This window comes from Coregonus lavaretus (genome assembly GCF_964263955.1).
Source record: "Coregonus lavaretus genome assembly, chromosome: 20".
NCBI classification, from domain to species: Eukaryota; Metazoa; Chordata; class Actinopteri; order Salmoniformes; family Salmonidae; genus Coregonus; species Coregonus lavaretus.
This window is the reverse complement of record NC_140007.1, coordinates 36,749,875-36,764,216: the sequence shown is the minus strand read 5'-3', so window position 1 is coordinate 36,764,216 and position 14,342 is coordinate 36,749,875. Positions and strand designations below refer to the sequence as shown.

General features: G+C 43.2%; 2 protein-coding genes across 3 annotated transcripts in view; both read left to right on the top strand.

Moving 5' to 3' along the window:
* The first annotated feature begins 3,647 nt into the window (after nucleotides 1-3,647).
* LOC311147817 (alpha-tocopherol transfer protein-like) lies at nucleotides 3,648-7,854 on the top strand. 2 transcript variants are annotated; one of them, XM_084184608.1, is made up of 6 exons: nucleotides 3,648-3,673; nucleotides 4,165-4,453; nucleotides 4,735-4,916; nucleotides 5,319-5,512; nucleotides 5,709-5,819; nucleotides 6,101-7,854. In XM_084184608.1, exons 2-6 carry the CDS (start codon nucleotides 4,173-4,175, stop codon nucleotides 6,383-6,385), a joined length of 1,053 nt encoding a protein of 350 aa, XP_084040734.1. In that variant the 5' UTR covers nucleotides 3,648-3,673; nucleotides 4,165-4,172; the 3' UTR covers nucleotides 6,386-7,854. The 2 variants fall into 2 exon arrangements, with proteins under 2 accessions (XP_084040734.1, XP_084040735.1); XM_084184609.1 differs by having other exon boundaries at nucleotides 3,652-3,673; nucleotides 4,135-4,453.
* A 1,658-nt stretch (nucleotides 7,855-9,512) lies between these two features.
* LOC311147413 (cAMP-dependent protein kinase inhibitor gamma-like) overlaps nucleotides 9,513-14,342 on the top strand; it is a 48,151-nt gene continuing 43,321 nt past the window's right edge. Inside the window, exon 1 of the mRNA XM_084184113.1 lies at nucleotides 9,513-9,654. The gene's annotated coding sequence lies outside the window, so the exon portion shown is untranslated. The remainder of the gene's footprint in view (nucleotides 9,655-14,342) is intronic.

The window sequence follows — 14,342 nt, the reverse complement described above, 5'->3', positions numbered from 1 at the left end:
GGATCCTGGCTGGACGGCTCTGGCGGATCCTGGCTGGACGACTCTGGCGGATCCTGGCTGGACGGCTCTGGCGGATCCTGGCTGGCTGACGGATCTGGCTGCTCATGGCTGGCTGACGGATCTGGCTGCTCATGGCTGGCTGACGGATCTGGCTGCTCATGGCTGGCTGACGGATCTGGCTGCTCATGGCTGGCTGACGGGTCTGGCTGCTCATGGCTGGCTGACGGGTCTGGCTGCTCATGGCTGGCTGACGGATCTGGCTGCTCATGGCTGGCTGACGGATCTGGCTGCTCATGGCTGGCTGACGGATCTGGCTGCTCATGGCTGGCTGACGGATCTGGCTGCTCATGGCTGGCTGACGGATCTGGCTGCTCATGGCTGGCTGACGGATCTGGCTGCTCATGGCTGGCTGACGGGTCTGGCTGCTCATGGCTGGTTGACAGATCTGGCTGCTCATGGCTGGCTGACGGATCTGGCTGCTCATGGCTGGCTGATGGTGCTGGCTGGGCGGCTGGCGGTGGAGGCGGACCCCAGCCTCGGATTGCAGTCATCACCTCCAGCAGGGCGGCTCCCATCTGCAGGAGCTGCTCTTTCTGGTCCCGAACCTGAGCTTCCAGTCTAGTATGGGCTGCGTCGGCTCCTGCTGATTCCATAGCAAGTGTATGATTCTGTCTGGCGGAAGGCTCTAGCGGCTCCTGTCTGGCGGAAGGCTCTAGCGGCTCCGATCTGGCGGACGGCTCTGAAGGCTCATGGCAGACGGGCGGCTTTGCAGGCTCAGTACAGACGGGCGGCTTATGCAGCGCTTGGCAGACGGGCAGTTCAGACGCCATAGGGCAGACGGGCAGTTCCAGCGCCGTTGGGCAGACGGCCAGTTCAGGCGCCGTTGGGCAGACGGCCAGTTCAGGCGCCGTTGGGCAGACGGCCAGTTCAGGCGCCGTTGGGCAGACGGCAGACTCTGGCCGGCTGGCGACGCACCCCGTAGGCTTCGTGCGTGGAGCAGGAACAGGCCGGGCCGGGCTGGCGACGCACATCGTGGACCTGGTGCGTGGAGTAGGAACAGGCCGGTCCGTACCGGGAACACACACCACTGGCCTTAACTGGGGATCAGGAACGGGCCGGACCGGACTGGTAACACACTTCAGTCTCTCATGCCGTGCCACAACAACTTCCCTCCTTCTACTCGCCAATGACTCCCGTACTCCGTTAGCCTTCTCTCCTTTTCTCCCTGTGGCAGCCTCCTGCTGCTCCGTCGCCCAAGCCATGTGCCCCCCCCAAAAAATTTCTTGGGGTTGCCTCTCTTCCACGGGCTTCCAGCCTCGCCTTCGCGCTGCCTCCTCGTACCACCTCCTCTCGGCTTTGGCTGCCTCCAGCTCTTCACGAGGGCGGTGATATTCCTCCGGTTGTGCCCAAGGACCCTTTCCAGCCCGAATCTCCTCCCATGTCCAAAAATCCTTAGGAGGCGTCCATAACTCCTGTGTAGGTAGGTCCTGTTGCCGCTTGTTACGCTGCTTGGTCCTTTTATGGTGGGTTATTCTGTCACGATCGTCTGAAGGAACGGACCAATACGCAGCGCGTGGAGTGAACATGATGACTTTATTAAGAAAGCAACCACGAAGAAAACAACAAATGACGATACGTGAAGTTCAAAATACTGATACAGACTAACAGCAACACAGAAACAATAACCCACAAAACAAAGGTGAAAACACACAGAATATATATGGCTCCCAATCAGAGATAACGAGCCGACAGCTGACACTCGTTACCTCCGATTGGGAGTCATTAACCAATCACCACTAAATACAAACAAAATGAAACTCACCCATCCCCAACACCACCAAATGAGATACACCCTGGCTCACATATACAAGTCCTAGAGCCAGAGTGTCACAGATCCGATGTGTTTATTTCTTCTAACAGTAAAGTTGTTTGATTTAGCTATATTTATTTAAATTTTTTGTAGTTTGTTTCATTTTTGGGGGGAATCCTGTTTCCATCCTGCACAGTAGGTGGCGGGATGCACATTAAATTGTGCACTCGCCAATATACCATAGAAGAAGAAGAAGAAGAATGACGCACAGTGTTGCCAACTTAGCGACTTTGTCGCAATATTTAGCGAGTGTTCAGACCCCTCTAGCGACACATTTTCAAAAAAGCGACTAGCGACAAATCTAGCGACTTTTTCTGGTGTTATTGGAGACTTTTGGAGACTCTGACGTGAAAGCACGTATCGTTCTTACTCTTCTCAACAAGCAGCGGGTGCTGCCGCGTGCCCCACCCCAGTCCCAAAGCACTCACAGGCGGCCCAGTCCTCGTGCAGCAGTCCCTCCCAGCTGCAGTCAGAGCAGGAGATGTTCATCCCTCCGTGTCCAGACTGCAAATGAATTGCGCAAGTGGGAAGCTGCCACTGGCTGATCCCGCCCTGGCATACATTCAGGGCGGAATGTAAATGTTAAACATTTTTAAAAACAAGAATCGACAGAAGAAAGTTCAGTTGTAGTTCTAAACATATTTAGGGTGTTTTTTACTCACTTTTTGTCTCTCCCACAACGTTATTCCTCTCCTACAGCGTCCATCACAATTACATGCACATGGCCAATTATGCAAATTAGGTGATGACATCAATTGCTACTTTCCTTACTGAGGAGTTGGCAACACTGATGACGCAGCTCATCACACGCTACAGACTATCCAAGGAGAGAAGAAATGTTGCAACACCCGGATCTGGCAGCGGAGTTAATGAGTCTCCAGTCTTAGCTCACGTAGCAGACAAGACTTGCTTTATGAGGTGCTACAAACCCATGGCAGGATTAGACAGATGGGTTACAGATAAGATTTACTTGGGTCCCAGCCCATGTGGGGGTGTAGGGGAACGAGGCAGTTGATGTACTTGCGGCTAAACAAGCACTTAGTAGTGGGGATGTTGATGTTGTAGTTTCAATGAGCAAGGCAGAGGCAAAAAGCCTGATATATACAGTGATGGTGCAGAGATGGCAGGAGCAGTGGAATAGAGATAGTCCCATGTAGCTCAGTTGGTAGAGCATGGCGTTTGCAACGGCAGGGTTGTGGGTTCGTTTTCCGGGGGACCAGTATGAAGAAAATAAAAAATGTATGCACTCACTAACTGTAAGTCGCTCTGGATAAGAGCGTCTGCTAAATGACTAAAATGTAAATGTAAATAATAACGGCAGGCATTTATTTAAAGTACAGAGGAAAGTCGGGGAGGACGGCAGGAAGGGACAGAAGAGAGGAGGCTATTTTTACAAGATTAAGGGTGGGACACAGCCAGTTGAATAAGACATTAAATGTGATAGGAAAGCATCCAACAGGAAAGTGTGATTATTGCCAGGAAACAGAGACGGTGGAGCATGTATTGCTCGTGTGGGCAGTATCAGACGGAAAGAGAGAGGATGGGATTTAGTATGAGGGAGAAGGGGATACAGGAAATGAGTTTAAAGAGTACATTGAGTAGAACGTCATTAGATATAGTCTCAAACATTTTGTTATCTTTTTTTAAAGCAACTGGGCTGGCAGGTAGGATGTAGTTTCTCCCTGTCTCTGGCCCACACTCCAGTGCAGTAGGTGGCGGTAATGCACCATAACGTTGGATGCCAACCGCCGATAAACCCCACTGAAGAAGAAGAAGAAGAAGACTGGCCGCGGATTGCTCCAGGTAGGTTGGTTTGTTGTTGACAGCTTCTGTTATGATTTAGCAAGCATTCGTATTGATAAAACTTTCAGAAAATTGACATGGAATCATGATATATTACCCTGAAAATACTAATTCCATTGACATTCCGGTTGGTATTCACAAGCCCCAGTGGCGTGCAGCCTCAGCTTCTCGTGTGCAGCGCTGTCAAAAGCAGAAATTATGGGAAATACATGAAAATGTTTACAAGGCGATGTTTTCAAGATATTGTCATTAAATGTATTTTGTTTAGGTAACTGATGTTTCTGTCTGCTAGACTAGAGAATACACTCACCATTTTGTGGCTACAGTGTATGACTAATTGCTGATGACCTCAGAGATGTCCAGTGGTAATTGTGGTATTTCTCACGTCCTACTGTCTTGTGATGCTCTCCAGTCCAGGTTTTTTTGTACCACGAATATTTCTGCTGTGTTTTTTTATCCAGACTTGTATGTGCTATTCATACACATTTTAGTGGCCAAAATGATGTCTGGAAAAAGCGAGCCCATGAGGCATATTGATCTTGGGTCTCCTCCTCCTCTGGAACAACGAGTGGCTGGTCATTGGTTCCCTGTCCCTCCCCCACAAGTCTACTCCTGCACTCTGACCCCAGAGCTGGTGGCCAAGGCCCGGGAGGAGCTACAGGAGAAGCCAGAGTGGAGGCTGAGAGACGTGCAGGCCCTAAGGGACATGGTGCAGAAGGAGCAGCCTAACCTCCGGACCAGGCTGGACGATGCCTTCCTCCTGCGCTTCCTACGGGCCAGGTAAAGCATGATGCACTACAGTAACTACCCATAATGCTCTCTTTACAATGCTCCAGGGAACTGGCCTTAAGCGTCTCACTTTAGGAGTTCTGATCTAGGATCAGGTCTCCCCTGTCCATATAATCATATAATTATGATTTGAAAGGCAAAGCTGATCCTAGATCAGAACCCATACTCTAAGACACTTTATGAATAAAAGCCCTGGTTTCATCTTATTAAAGATGTTCTATATTGAAGCTTACATAATGATGAGCTGTCCCGTCTCCTTGTCCATCCACCAGGAAGTTTGACTATGACCGTGCCATGCAGCTGCTCCTCAACTACCACACCAGCCGGCGGGCCTGGCCCGAGGTCTTCCAGGACCTGAAGCCCACCATGGTCAAACATGTGTTAGACCTGGGCTTCCTGACTGTTCTGCCCCATCCAGACCCTAATGGACGGTTCATCCTCTGTCTCAGACCTGGTCAGTGAGTTAGCTCACACTATCTACTGTCATTCTATGTCCAAGAAGGGTTCTATGTCCAAGAAGGGTTCTATGTCCAAGAAGGGTTCTATGTCCTGGAAGGGCTCTAACTCATTTTTTCATCATTATTTGGAAATACTTTTTATGAACACCGTCTTCATAGAAGAATACTTTATTAATTCATACAAGACTGCTTTTTATTTTATTCTGCTTTACCCAAACCTGCATTATAAGCGCATTTACTTACAATCCCTTATGAGCTATGTATAATGCATGACATAGGTGCTAATAGCTGCCCATAAACATCTATACATGTCTGATAATAGCCTCGATATAACAGATTCAGATTGTCCTATGCTTGACCTTTTTCAGAGTTACTAAATATACGTTATTTTACAACAGGAAAATGGAAAGCAAATGACTATCCATTTGAGGACAACATCCGGGCCATTTACCTGACTCTGGAAAAGCTGATTCAGCCAGAGGAGACTCAGGTGAATGGGATCGTCATTTTAGCAGACTACACTGGGGTGGGCTTGGCCCAGGCATCCAATCCGGGCCCGTTCCTGGCCAAGAAGGTTGTCAGCATCCTTCAGGTAAGGCATCAAAGACCTTGTTATTATTCTGATATTTCAGTTTTGATATAATCACCCATGACAGCATGATCAAAATACACTCAGATTTATCTAGAATATGTATCTTATCAAATATGTTTTGTTGAAAACACAACACCCTAAAGATATGGCTTGTGTCTTCTGTCAATAACATAGACATTTTAATTTTGGATTTCAGGATAGCTTCCCAATAAGAATCAAGGCTGTTAACATCATAAATGAGCCCCGGATTTTCAAAGGGATCTTTGCAATAATTAAGCCTTTTCTGAAGGAGAAGATGGCAGAGAGGGTGAGTTTCCTTTTCCAGTTGGTCTTTTACATAATATGTAGTCTTTCTTCATATCCTCTTTTCTGTACACGGTAACCTGTTCATTTGATCACTGCCTTCAGATTAAATGTATCTCGTATAACAATCATGATTTTCTGTGATTTCCAAAGTATTTTAAATCCATTATATATGATTAAATCTAATCAAATGAACATGGGGCAGAAGCCCTCTTGAAGCACTGCAGGCTCCTTTGTGATTGTGTGACACATCAGCCTAACATAATTCCGTTATTTCTCATACAGTACGTTCTCCACGGGTCAGACTTGCGCTCTCTGCACTGCAACATCCCTCGATCCGTCCTGCCAGAGGAGTATGGTGGTGTGGCCGGACACCTCGACATGTCAGCCTGGTCAAAGACATTACTGGACTCTGAGGAGGAGTTTATAGTGGAGTTCTGCCAGCCAGATCCTCTAGAGGGCGTAGTCCTCCCAGACTCCATGCTGTTTGAAGGGGAGCAACCTGGTGGTGGTGCCCAGGATGATGACACTTTCAGGGGGCTACGCTCTCAGCTCTACTACTGTTACTGATAATGACCACCACCACCTCTCTCTCTCTACTGTGAGGACACTAGTCTGGTCCCAGATGTGTTTGTGCTGTCTTGCCAACTGTCTATGGTCATTGATGCGACATTGACCATAGGAGTTGGTAAAACAGCACAACTAGATCTGGGAGGAGACAATGAGGACACTACTGTTTATTTTTCTCACTAATTTTTCTTTTGACCAATCACATCAGATCTTTTCACATCAGATCTTTTTTAGAACTGATCTGATTGGTCAAAATACCAATTAGTGAAAAACAATCAGAATAAGCCTGCCTGTATAAACGCAGCCAATGTTATTTAGTAGAAATCACTACAGGAAGGGCCCATGTTCAAAAAGCGTCTCAGAGTAGGAGTGCTGATAGAGCTCAAAATGAATACTCTGAGATGCTTACGAATACAGGGCCTACTACACTCCACATGGCCAAGCATAAGGCAGCTTTAGGTTCTGGTAAGGAGGCTTTACAGGAGCTGCAAATGCATGTTTCCTTATTTAGTAGTGATCCGTGTGTCTCTCTCGGTTTTAAACGGCTGTGATTTCCATTGTTAGATTTATTTCCCATAGAGGAAGACTTTCAACTGTGCCAATTTGATTTCCATTGTTAGATTTATTTCCCATAGAGGAAGACTTTCAACTGTGCCAATTTGATTTCCATTGTTAGATTTATTTCCCATAGAGGAAGACTTTCAACTGTGCCAATTTGATTTCCATTGTTAGATTTTTTCCAATAGAGGAAGACGTTCAACTGTGCCCATTTGATTTCCATTGTTAGATTTTTTCCTATAGAGGAAGACGTTCAACTGTGCCCATTTGATTTCCATTGTTAGATTTTTTCCTATAGAGGAAGACGTTCAACTGTGCCCATTTGAAATGCCACTCACTTCCACTTTCTCCTTAATTTCTTAGAATAAACGTACTGAGGCTCTTCATCTGCATGGTGATATTCAAACACCATGTAGTTACAGGACACATACTTTGCCGTAATCTATTTTTGATAATGATAGATGTGCAAGGTGTTATGAATGCGGTTTCATTTGTATGTAACCATACAAGTATGCCACTTTTATCCAAAGCAATTTACAGTGCAGTGAGTGGATAGCGTACAATTGTGGCATGTGTGTGTAATCCCTGCAGGAATTGAAACCCATGAATTTGCCGTTGCTAGCGCCATGCTCTTCCTGAACCACTCAAGACCAGTAACGTCTGAGTTACTGAGCGTCGAGGCCTACAGTATGCCTACACAGTATGACGCCAAAGCAATATTGATGTGCATTTGTTCATATTAATACTAGTTTAACTAGTCTGTTGTCACTCAGCCTGATTTGATTCCCCCCACTAGCATTGTAAATAGTGGATAGTTGTATGATATAAAAAAAAATGGTACTAACTACAGTATTAGATATTAACGTTAACATAGCTCAAATTTACATTAAAATGTTTGACATTGAATAGCTATTAAGTAGATGAAACGGCCTTGTTTATGCATTGTTCTAGACAAGTTTGAATCCACAGACATAATTATTTTAATATGTAACTTTACAGATAGATATAGCTGCTTTGTGTTTACTTTGCATTATAACAATAGAGACAACACTTAGGGCAGGTTTCCTGGACACAGATTAACCCTAGACCTAGACTAAAAAGCTGTTCAATGGAAATTCTCCATTGAAATCGTTTTTTAGTCCAAAACAATGCCTATGCTGTGACCTGGAAACTGGCCCATAATGTTCTGTCTTACCAGTTTCAATCTCAACCCAGGGTACAGAAGCCAGCTATGGGGATACTTAACCAGCAACACCGGAGCTATGTCATTGTTCTAAATATTTTATTATTACCATGGGCCATTAAGAGGTTAGATTGATTATACCTCTAAGTATGAAAATGTATGCACTCACTAACTGTAAGACACTGGATAAGAGCGTCTGCTAAATGACTAAAATGTAAATGTAATTATATTGTGCAGATGAACTCAATATACACTGAGTATACCAAACATTAGGAACACCTTCCTAATATTGAGTTGCACACCACTCCCCTCCCCTCAGTTGTCAAGTTGGCGGGATGTCCTTTGGGTGGTGGACCATTCTTGATACACATGGGAAACTGTTGAGCGTGAAAAACCCAGCAGCGTTGTAGTTCTTGACACAAACCGATGCGCCTGGCACCTACTACCATACCCTGTTCAAAGGCACTTAAATATTCTGTCTTGCCCATTCACCCTCTGAATGGCACACATACACAATCCATGTCTCAAGGCTTAAAAATCCTTCTTTAACCTGTCTCCTCCCCTTCATCTACACTGATTGAAGTGGATTTAACAAGTGACATCAATAAGGTAGCATAGCTTTCACCTGGTCATTCAATATCATGGAAACAGCAGGTGTTCTTAATGTTTTGTAATCTCTATATATTTTATTCATTATTTTATGAAAGGCCGAATTGTTTTTACAAATATTTTATTTTGTCATTAAGTTACATTCCACAATGTTATATTGTAATCAGCTAATCCATACCTTTTTGGTCCTCTGTAGCTCAGCTGGTTGAGCACGGCGCTTGTAACGCCAAGTTAGTGGGTTCGATCCCCGGGACCACTCATACACAAAAATGTTTTATGCACGCATGACTGTAAGTCGCTCTGGATAAAAGCGTCTGCTAAATGGCATATTATTATTATTATTATTTTTCTAAGATGTCTAAGCATGTCTGCAATGTCTTCATATTGCAGAGTAGGCCTACATTGATCAAGAGATGAATAAACAAATTCAGATGTGTGTTTTTTTTTTTTAAAACCCTAGGCCTACATGTCCATTACAGAGGGTGGTTTCCTTGGGTAGAATAGAACACGATATAATATAATTATCTATGTAATCAATTCCAAGATTGCCTAATACACTACCGTTTAGGCTATATGCGACTTGAGAATTTGGCCTAGTCTAAAACTAAAAATGTCACATTCGATTCGTTTTCATATTTGAAGTTATTGAAGAGTTTCACGTTTCAGCGTGAGTGAAATGTGAGCCTGGATCACAAGACGATGTTTTATTGGCTGTGGGATGGCTAACTCCATTTTGGAAACAGCTGTTTGACGACCTAACCTTCCCTTATTGTTTCAGGAGGTTGCCAGAGAAACATTCCCGCTTTCGGAGACTTTTCATCGCTATAAGATTTACATTACGTGTTGCAGAAGGGCCCGGAAACCGAATTTGTGTTTCATACGATTGTAACAAGTGGATAAGAAAGGACATAGAATCAAGGTTAGTAATTTGTCATAGTATAACAATGTTACTGTGAAAATGATTGTTCCGGCGCAAACTCGGCCGATGCACATATGGTTACGAGGAATTACAATTCGGATTTTGATGCAGGTCGTGTGTTCGTCAAACTTGCCAACATTAGGCACTTGAGGGACGTTTTATTTTGTTCTTTGCTCAGTGGAATGCCTATCAATACTTGAACAATGTAGGCTGTCTCGTCTGGTGGAATATATTGTAACGATCCTGGGTTTATAAGCGCGGATATCGACTCTGCCATGCGAACATGCTTTTGAGGCACAGTCGATGGCGCGCTGGAAATCGGGCTAGAAGGTTGAGGGTTCGAGACCTGTTCCCTGCCTGTTTCATTACAATATATAGGCTACTGCCTATTCTCCTATTCTGGGCGATTAATGTGAAATTGGGACTAATTGGTCTACTCCAATGTTTCAACTACATTATCTTCCACGTTATATTCGACCTTTTTATTCAGTTTTGCGTATCAGATCAACAGAGCAGTAAACTACTGAACTTGTTTAGGGCTAATTATCTCACTTATCAGAACAAATAAACTGATCTTGTGAAATGACCAACAAATACTGTCTAACTTTAAAAAAAATCATGATTACATTTTCTTATGACGTTTACAATGGTTTGACAGAGGGATTTCAACAAATACCCTCTAATTTAATTGATGAAGGTCTCTAATTAGTAAAGAACCCCACACCTGGTTGTCTAGGTCTTAATTAAAAGGAAAAACCCTCAGACAGTAGGCACTCTATGGAATGAGTGTGACACTGATGGTGCCTATTGATCCAGTAGAGTAGGTGTTCCTAGAGTACTGCAAGATTTTTGTCCTAATTAGGCACCAGACCAACTGAGCTAATTTATCAGTTCAGTGATTGACTACATTTAACACACCTGGTGCCTGCGGTACGCCAGGACCAGGGTTGCCTACCCCTGCAGTAGAGGATGAAGGGGGTGTGCCAGTGGACCTGGGGTGTATTCATTAGTGCAAACTGTAACTTAACCGAAAATTAGAGTTCAGGTAGTCCTCATCGGTTGGGTTTCTAGTGTATACACCTCTCAATTTTTCTGATGGTCCTGTAGGGATACTATGTGTATTTGCAGGGTTTTGTTCAAGCCCAGCAGCACAAACACCTGATAAACAATACCATTAGCTGAATCAGTTGATATGAGATTGCACATAAGCCTGCATTCACCTCTAGGATCAGGGTCGAAAAACATTCAATTGTTTTTAAAATCATGCAGATAGTTATTTAAAGGTGCACTATTCCGAAATCGCTCCGCCATTTCCTGGCTGCTAAAATTCTAATAGTTAACCTAATTTCAGTTTGTGACAAAACAAGCAAGCATAGTGTAGAGAATCATTGTACCATCTAAACTGCTGTGAAATATATTTTCAGCTGTTTGAAGCTGGTGTACACAACTGAAACTAAAAGACGCAAAAAAAGAAACTTGAGAATGGGAAGCATAGAAATAGCGCACATAGAACAGATCTACCGCTTTTTAGACTTGCTTTCAATGAAAATGACAGACCTATAACACATTTCTATGTGAATTTGGTCGGGTCAATAATGAGGTCATGTATATCTGCAGTGCCGCAGTGGCACCACCAGCCCACTCTCCTCTTCCTCCAACTCCACCTTTAGCTAATGGATGTCTGCTGTTGTGTTGATAGCTGCCAATAACATTATTAGCAATGAAAAATTAAGATAGAATCCCCTGTGCTCTGGACAAGTGTGAAATGTATATTTTGTTCGGTTGGGGATAAGGGTCGGTTGTAAGGGTTAGTAGTTGTGTATGGTTGTTTTATCATCTTGTGGTTATCACTTGCTTCTCTCAGGAAGTACATTCTTTTAGTGTATGGTCCCAGATCTGGTTGGGCTATCTTGCCAACTCCTACCGATGTGCTGTGCCACTCACTCTACAGTTGTCATACCATTACATTGACATTTTAGTCATTTAGCATATGTGCGTATCCAGAGCGACTTACAGGAGGAATTAGGGTTAAGTGCCTTGCTCAAGGGCACATCAACAGATTTTTCACCTAGTCGGCTCGGGGATTTAAACCAGCGACCATTTGGTTACTGGCCCAATGCTGTTAACCGCTAGGCTACCTGCTGCCCATTAAGAGGATTCAGGACTGTATTTCTTACAGAATAAAAAAATAATAAAAAAGATGCTACTGGACGGAGAGAAGCGATCCAGAACTATAAGCATAGTGCCCACAGACCTCAGTCTAAAATGCGTAATGGCAATTGGTTGCTCTATATCAAGCTCCAATCTATAGAAATATTCAGCATTTATGTTTACATTCTTCATAACTATAAATGGGCATTATATTTTAGTCTTCTACTCCCTCTCTAATTATGGGAGATGTGTTTACACATTTGCAGGCTGTGCTTTTTGTCAGCAGTCGCCTACTCAGTACTGCACTGACCTCTAACCATGTTCCATGCTCTGCAGTTAGACTCACTAGGCTATAGGACATTTGGTTTTTAGCTCCATCACTGGTTGGGAAAGAGGAAGTACCACAACCACCATTTTTTTTCTCGTGACCAAGTGACTGTCAGGAAGAGAAGTAGTACTTATGAACAAAGATATTATAGACACGCGCAGGCATACACACACACACACACACACACACACTCATCTATAGACCATTGATTTTTTGATTTTTTTTAGATCCGAATTAACTCCTTGTCTTCTTCAGTCTTTAATTTGTTGTGTGCCATATGATTTTCATATTACCCTTCACTTTGGCTTTTGCCAGTAAGGCAAGAAGATGTTAATTGGTTTAGCAAATTAACTGTGTGGGCTTAGTCATTAAGGATATGTAAAAGGGTGAAGGCTAAGTGGGTATGATTGAGTCCCTCTTAGAATAACGTTAATGAACCATTAACATATTTGTATAACCAACTAGGAACGTAGATTTAATTTCTCCATAATTTTCATGTACTACATTCAGGGTTGGGGAGTAACTGATGCATGTAATCTGATTACAAAAAAAGAACTAATCAGTTACGTTACCAGAAAAAAGATTAATCGGATTACTTTTAAATTCAGAAAGGATATTTGCAAAAAAAATACATAGACACCTTTCTGTTTTCTCAATGACGTTCAATTAAGCATTGAAAAAAAGACGCAAGTTGAAATTTGTTCCACCTGAGCGAGTCTGACCACAAGTTGTTGATGACACGCCAAATGCGTTTGATGGATCCTTTTTGTCTTCTAATGCCTCTTAAAGGTCCATGCATACCGCCCAACCCTACTGTCTAGCAATGATCAACAACCAACTTGACAGAGCTTGAAGAATGTTTAAAATAATAAAATGTGCAAATATTGTACAATCCAGCTATGCAAAGCTCTTAGAGAGACCTACCCAGAAAGGATCACAGCTGTAATCGCTGCCAAAGGTGATTCTAACATGTATTGACTCAGGGAGTTGAATAAGTCTGTTGGAAAGCAGATGAACCAGGTTTTCTTCTAGGATTTGTCTGTGCTTAGCTCTAATCTGTTTCTGTTTATGCTAAAAAAACTCCCTAGTCCTTGCCGATGACAAGCATACCCATAACATGATGCAGCCACCACCATGCTTGAAGAGTGGTACTCGGTGTTGTGTTGAATTTGCCCCAAACATAATGCTTTGTATTCAGGAAATAAAGTTCATTTCTTTGCCACATTTTTTGCAGTTTTACTTTAGTGCCTTATTGCAAATAGGATGCATGTTTTGGAATATTTTATTCTGTACAGGCATTCTTCTTTTCACTTTATCATTTAGGTTAGTATTGTGGAGTAATTCCAATGTTGATGATCCATCCTCAGTTTTCTCCTATCACAGCCATTAAACTCTAACTGTTTTAAAGTCACCATTGACCTCCTGGTGAAATCCTTGAGTGGTTTAAAACATTTCTAAAAACATAATTCCACTGTGACGTTACACAAAATCAAAATGTAATCCATTTAAAATTCAGGCTGTAATACAATAATGTGGAAGTCAAGAGGTGTGAGAACTTTCAGAAGACGTTGTACAGGGTATGAAAGGCAACCACACCGGGACACCGTGCCCTTTGCTCCCGCTTGACTAGCACTACTGTCCGGCAACAGAGTGGGGCTTCCTAGTAGCCAATATCAGGGTGACAGTCTCAGTAAGCACATGCATACAACGCAAAAAGCAACAGTACACCCATCATCGGTACCTTTAATAAAAAATAAAGTATTGTCAGATTTAGAACTGAACATTTTAGTTTTCAGTTATTTGAGTAAAACTAACAGTGAAATACGACTGACTCATCCTTTGGCTTTAAAATAAAGTCCAAACTCTCGCGGTACGGTAGCTCAATGTTATGGTAGTAACGTGGTAAGAAATTGAGAGAGAAAAAACATTATGTTATGTTGCAGTTAGATACCAGTGCATCCCCGAGGCATGCATACAGTTGAAGTCGGAAGTTTAGCCAAATACATTTAAACTCAGTTTTTCACAATTCCTGACATTTAATCCTAGTAAAAATTCCCAGTCTTAGGTCAGTTAGGATCACCACTTTATTTTATGAATGTGAAATGTCAGAATAATAGTAGAGAGAATTATTTATTTCAGCTTTTATTTCTTTCATCACATTCCCAGTGGGTAAGAAGTTTACATACACTCAATTAGTATTTGGTAGCAT

Excerpts from the sequence above, each read along its gene's own strand:
- LOC311147817 (XM_084184608.1), top strand. The coding sequence starts at position 4,173 with ATGATGTCTGGAAAAAGCGAGCCCATGAGGCATATTGATCTTGGGTCT. Across the intron at positions 4,454-4,734 it reads CTGCGCTTCCTACGGGCCAG|GAAGTTTGACTATGACCGTG; the intron begins GTAAAGCATGAT and ends TCCATCCACCAG. Across the intron at positions 5,820-6,100 it reads AGGAGAAGATGGCAGAGAGG|TACGTTCTCCACGGGTCAGA; the intron begins GTGAGTTTCCTT and ends TTTCTCATACAG.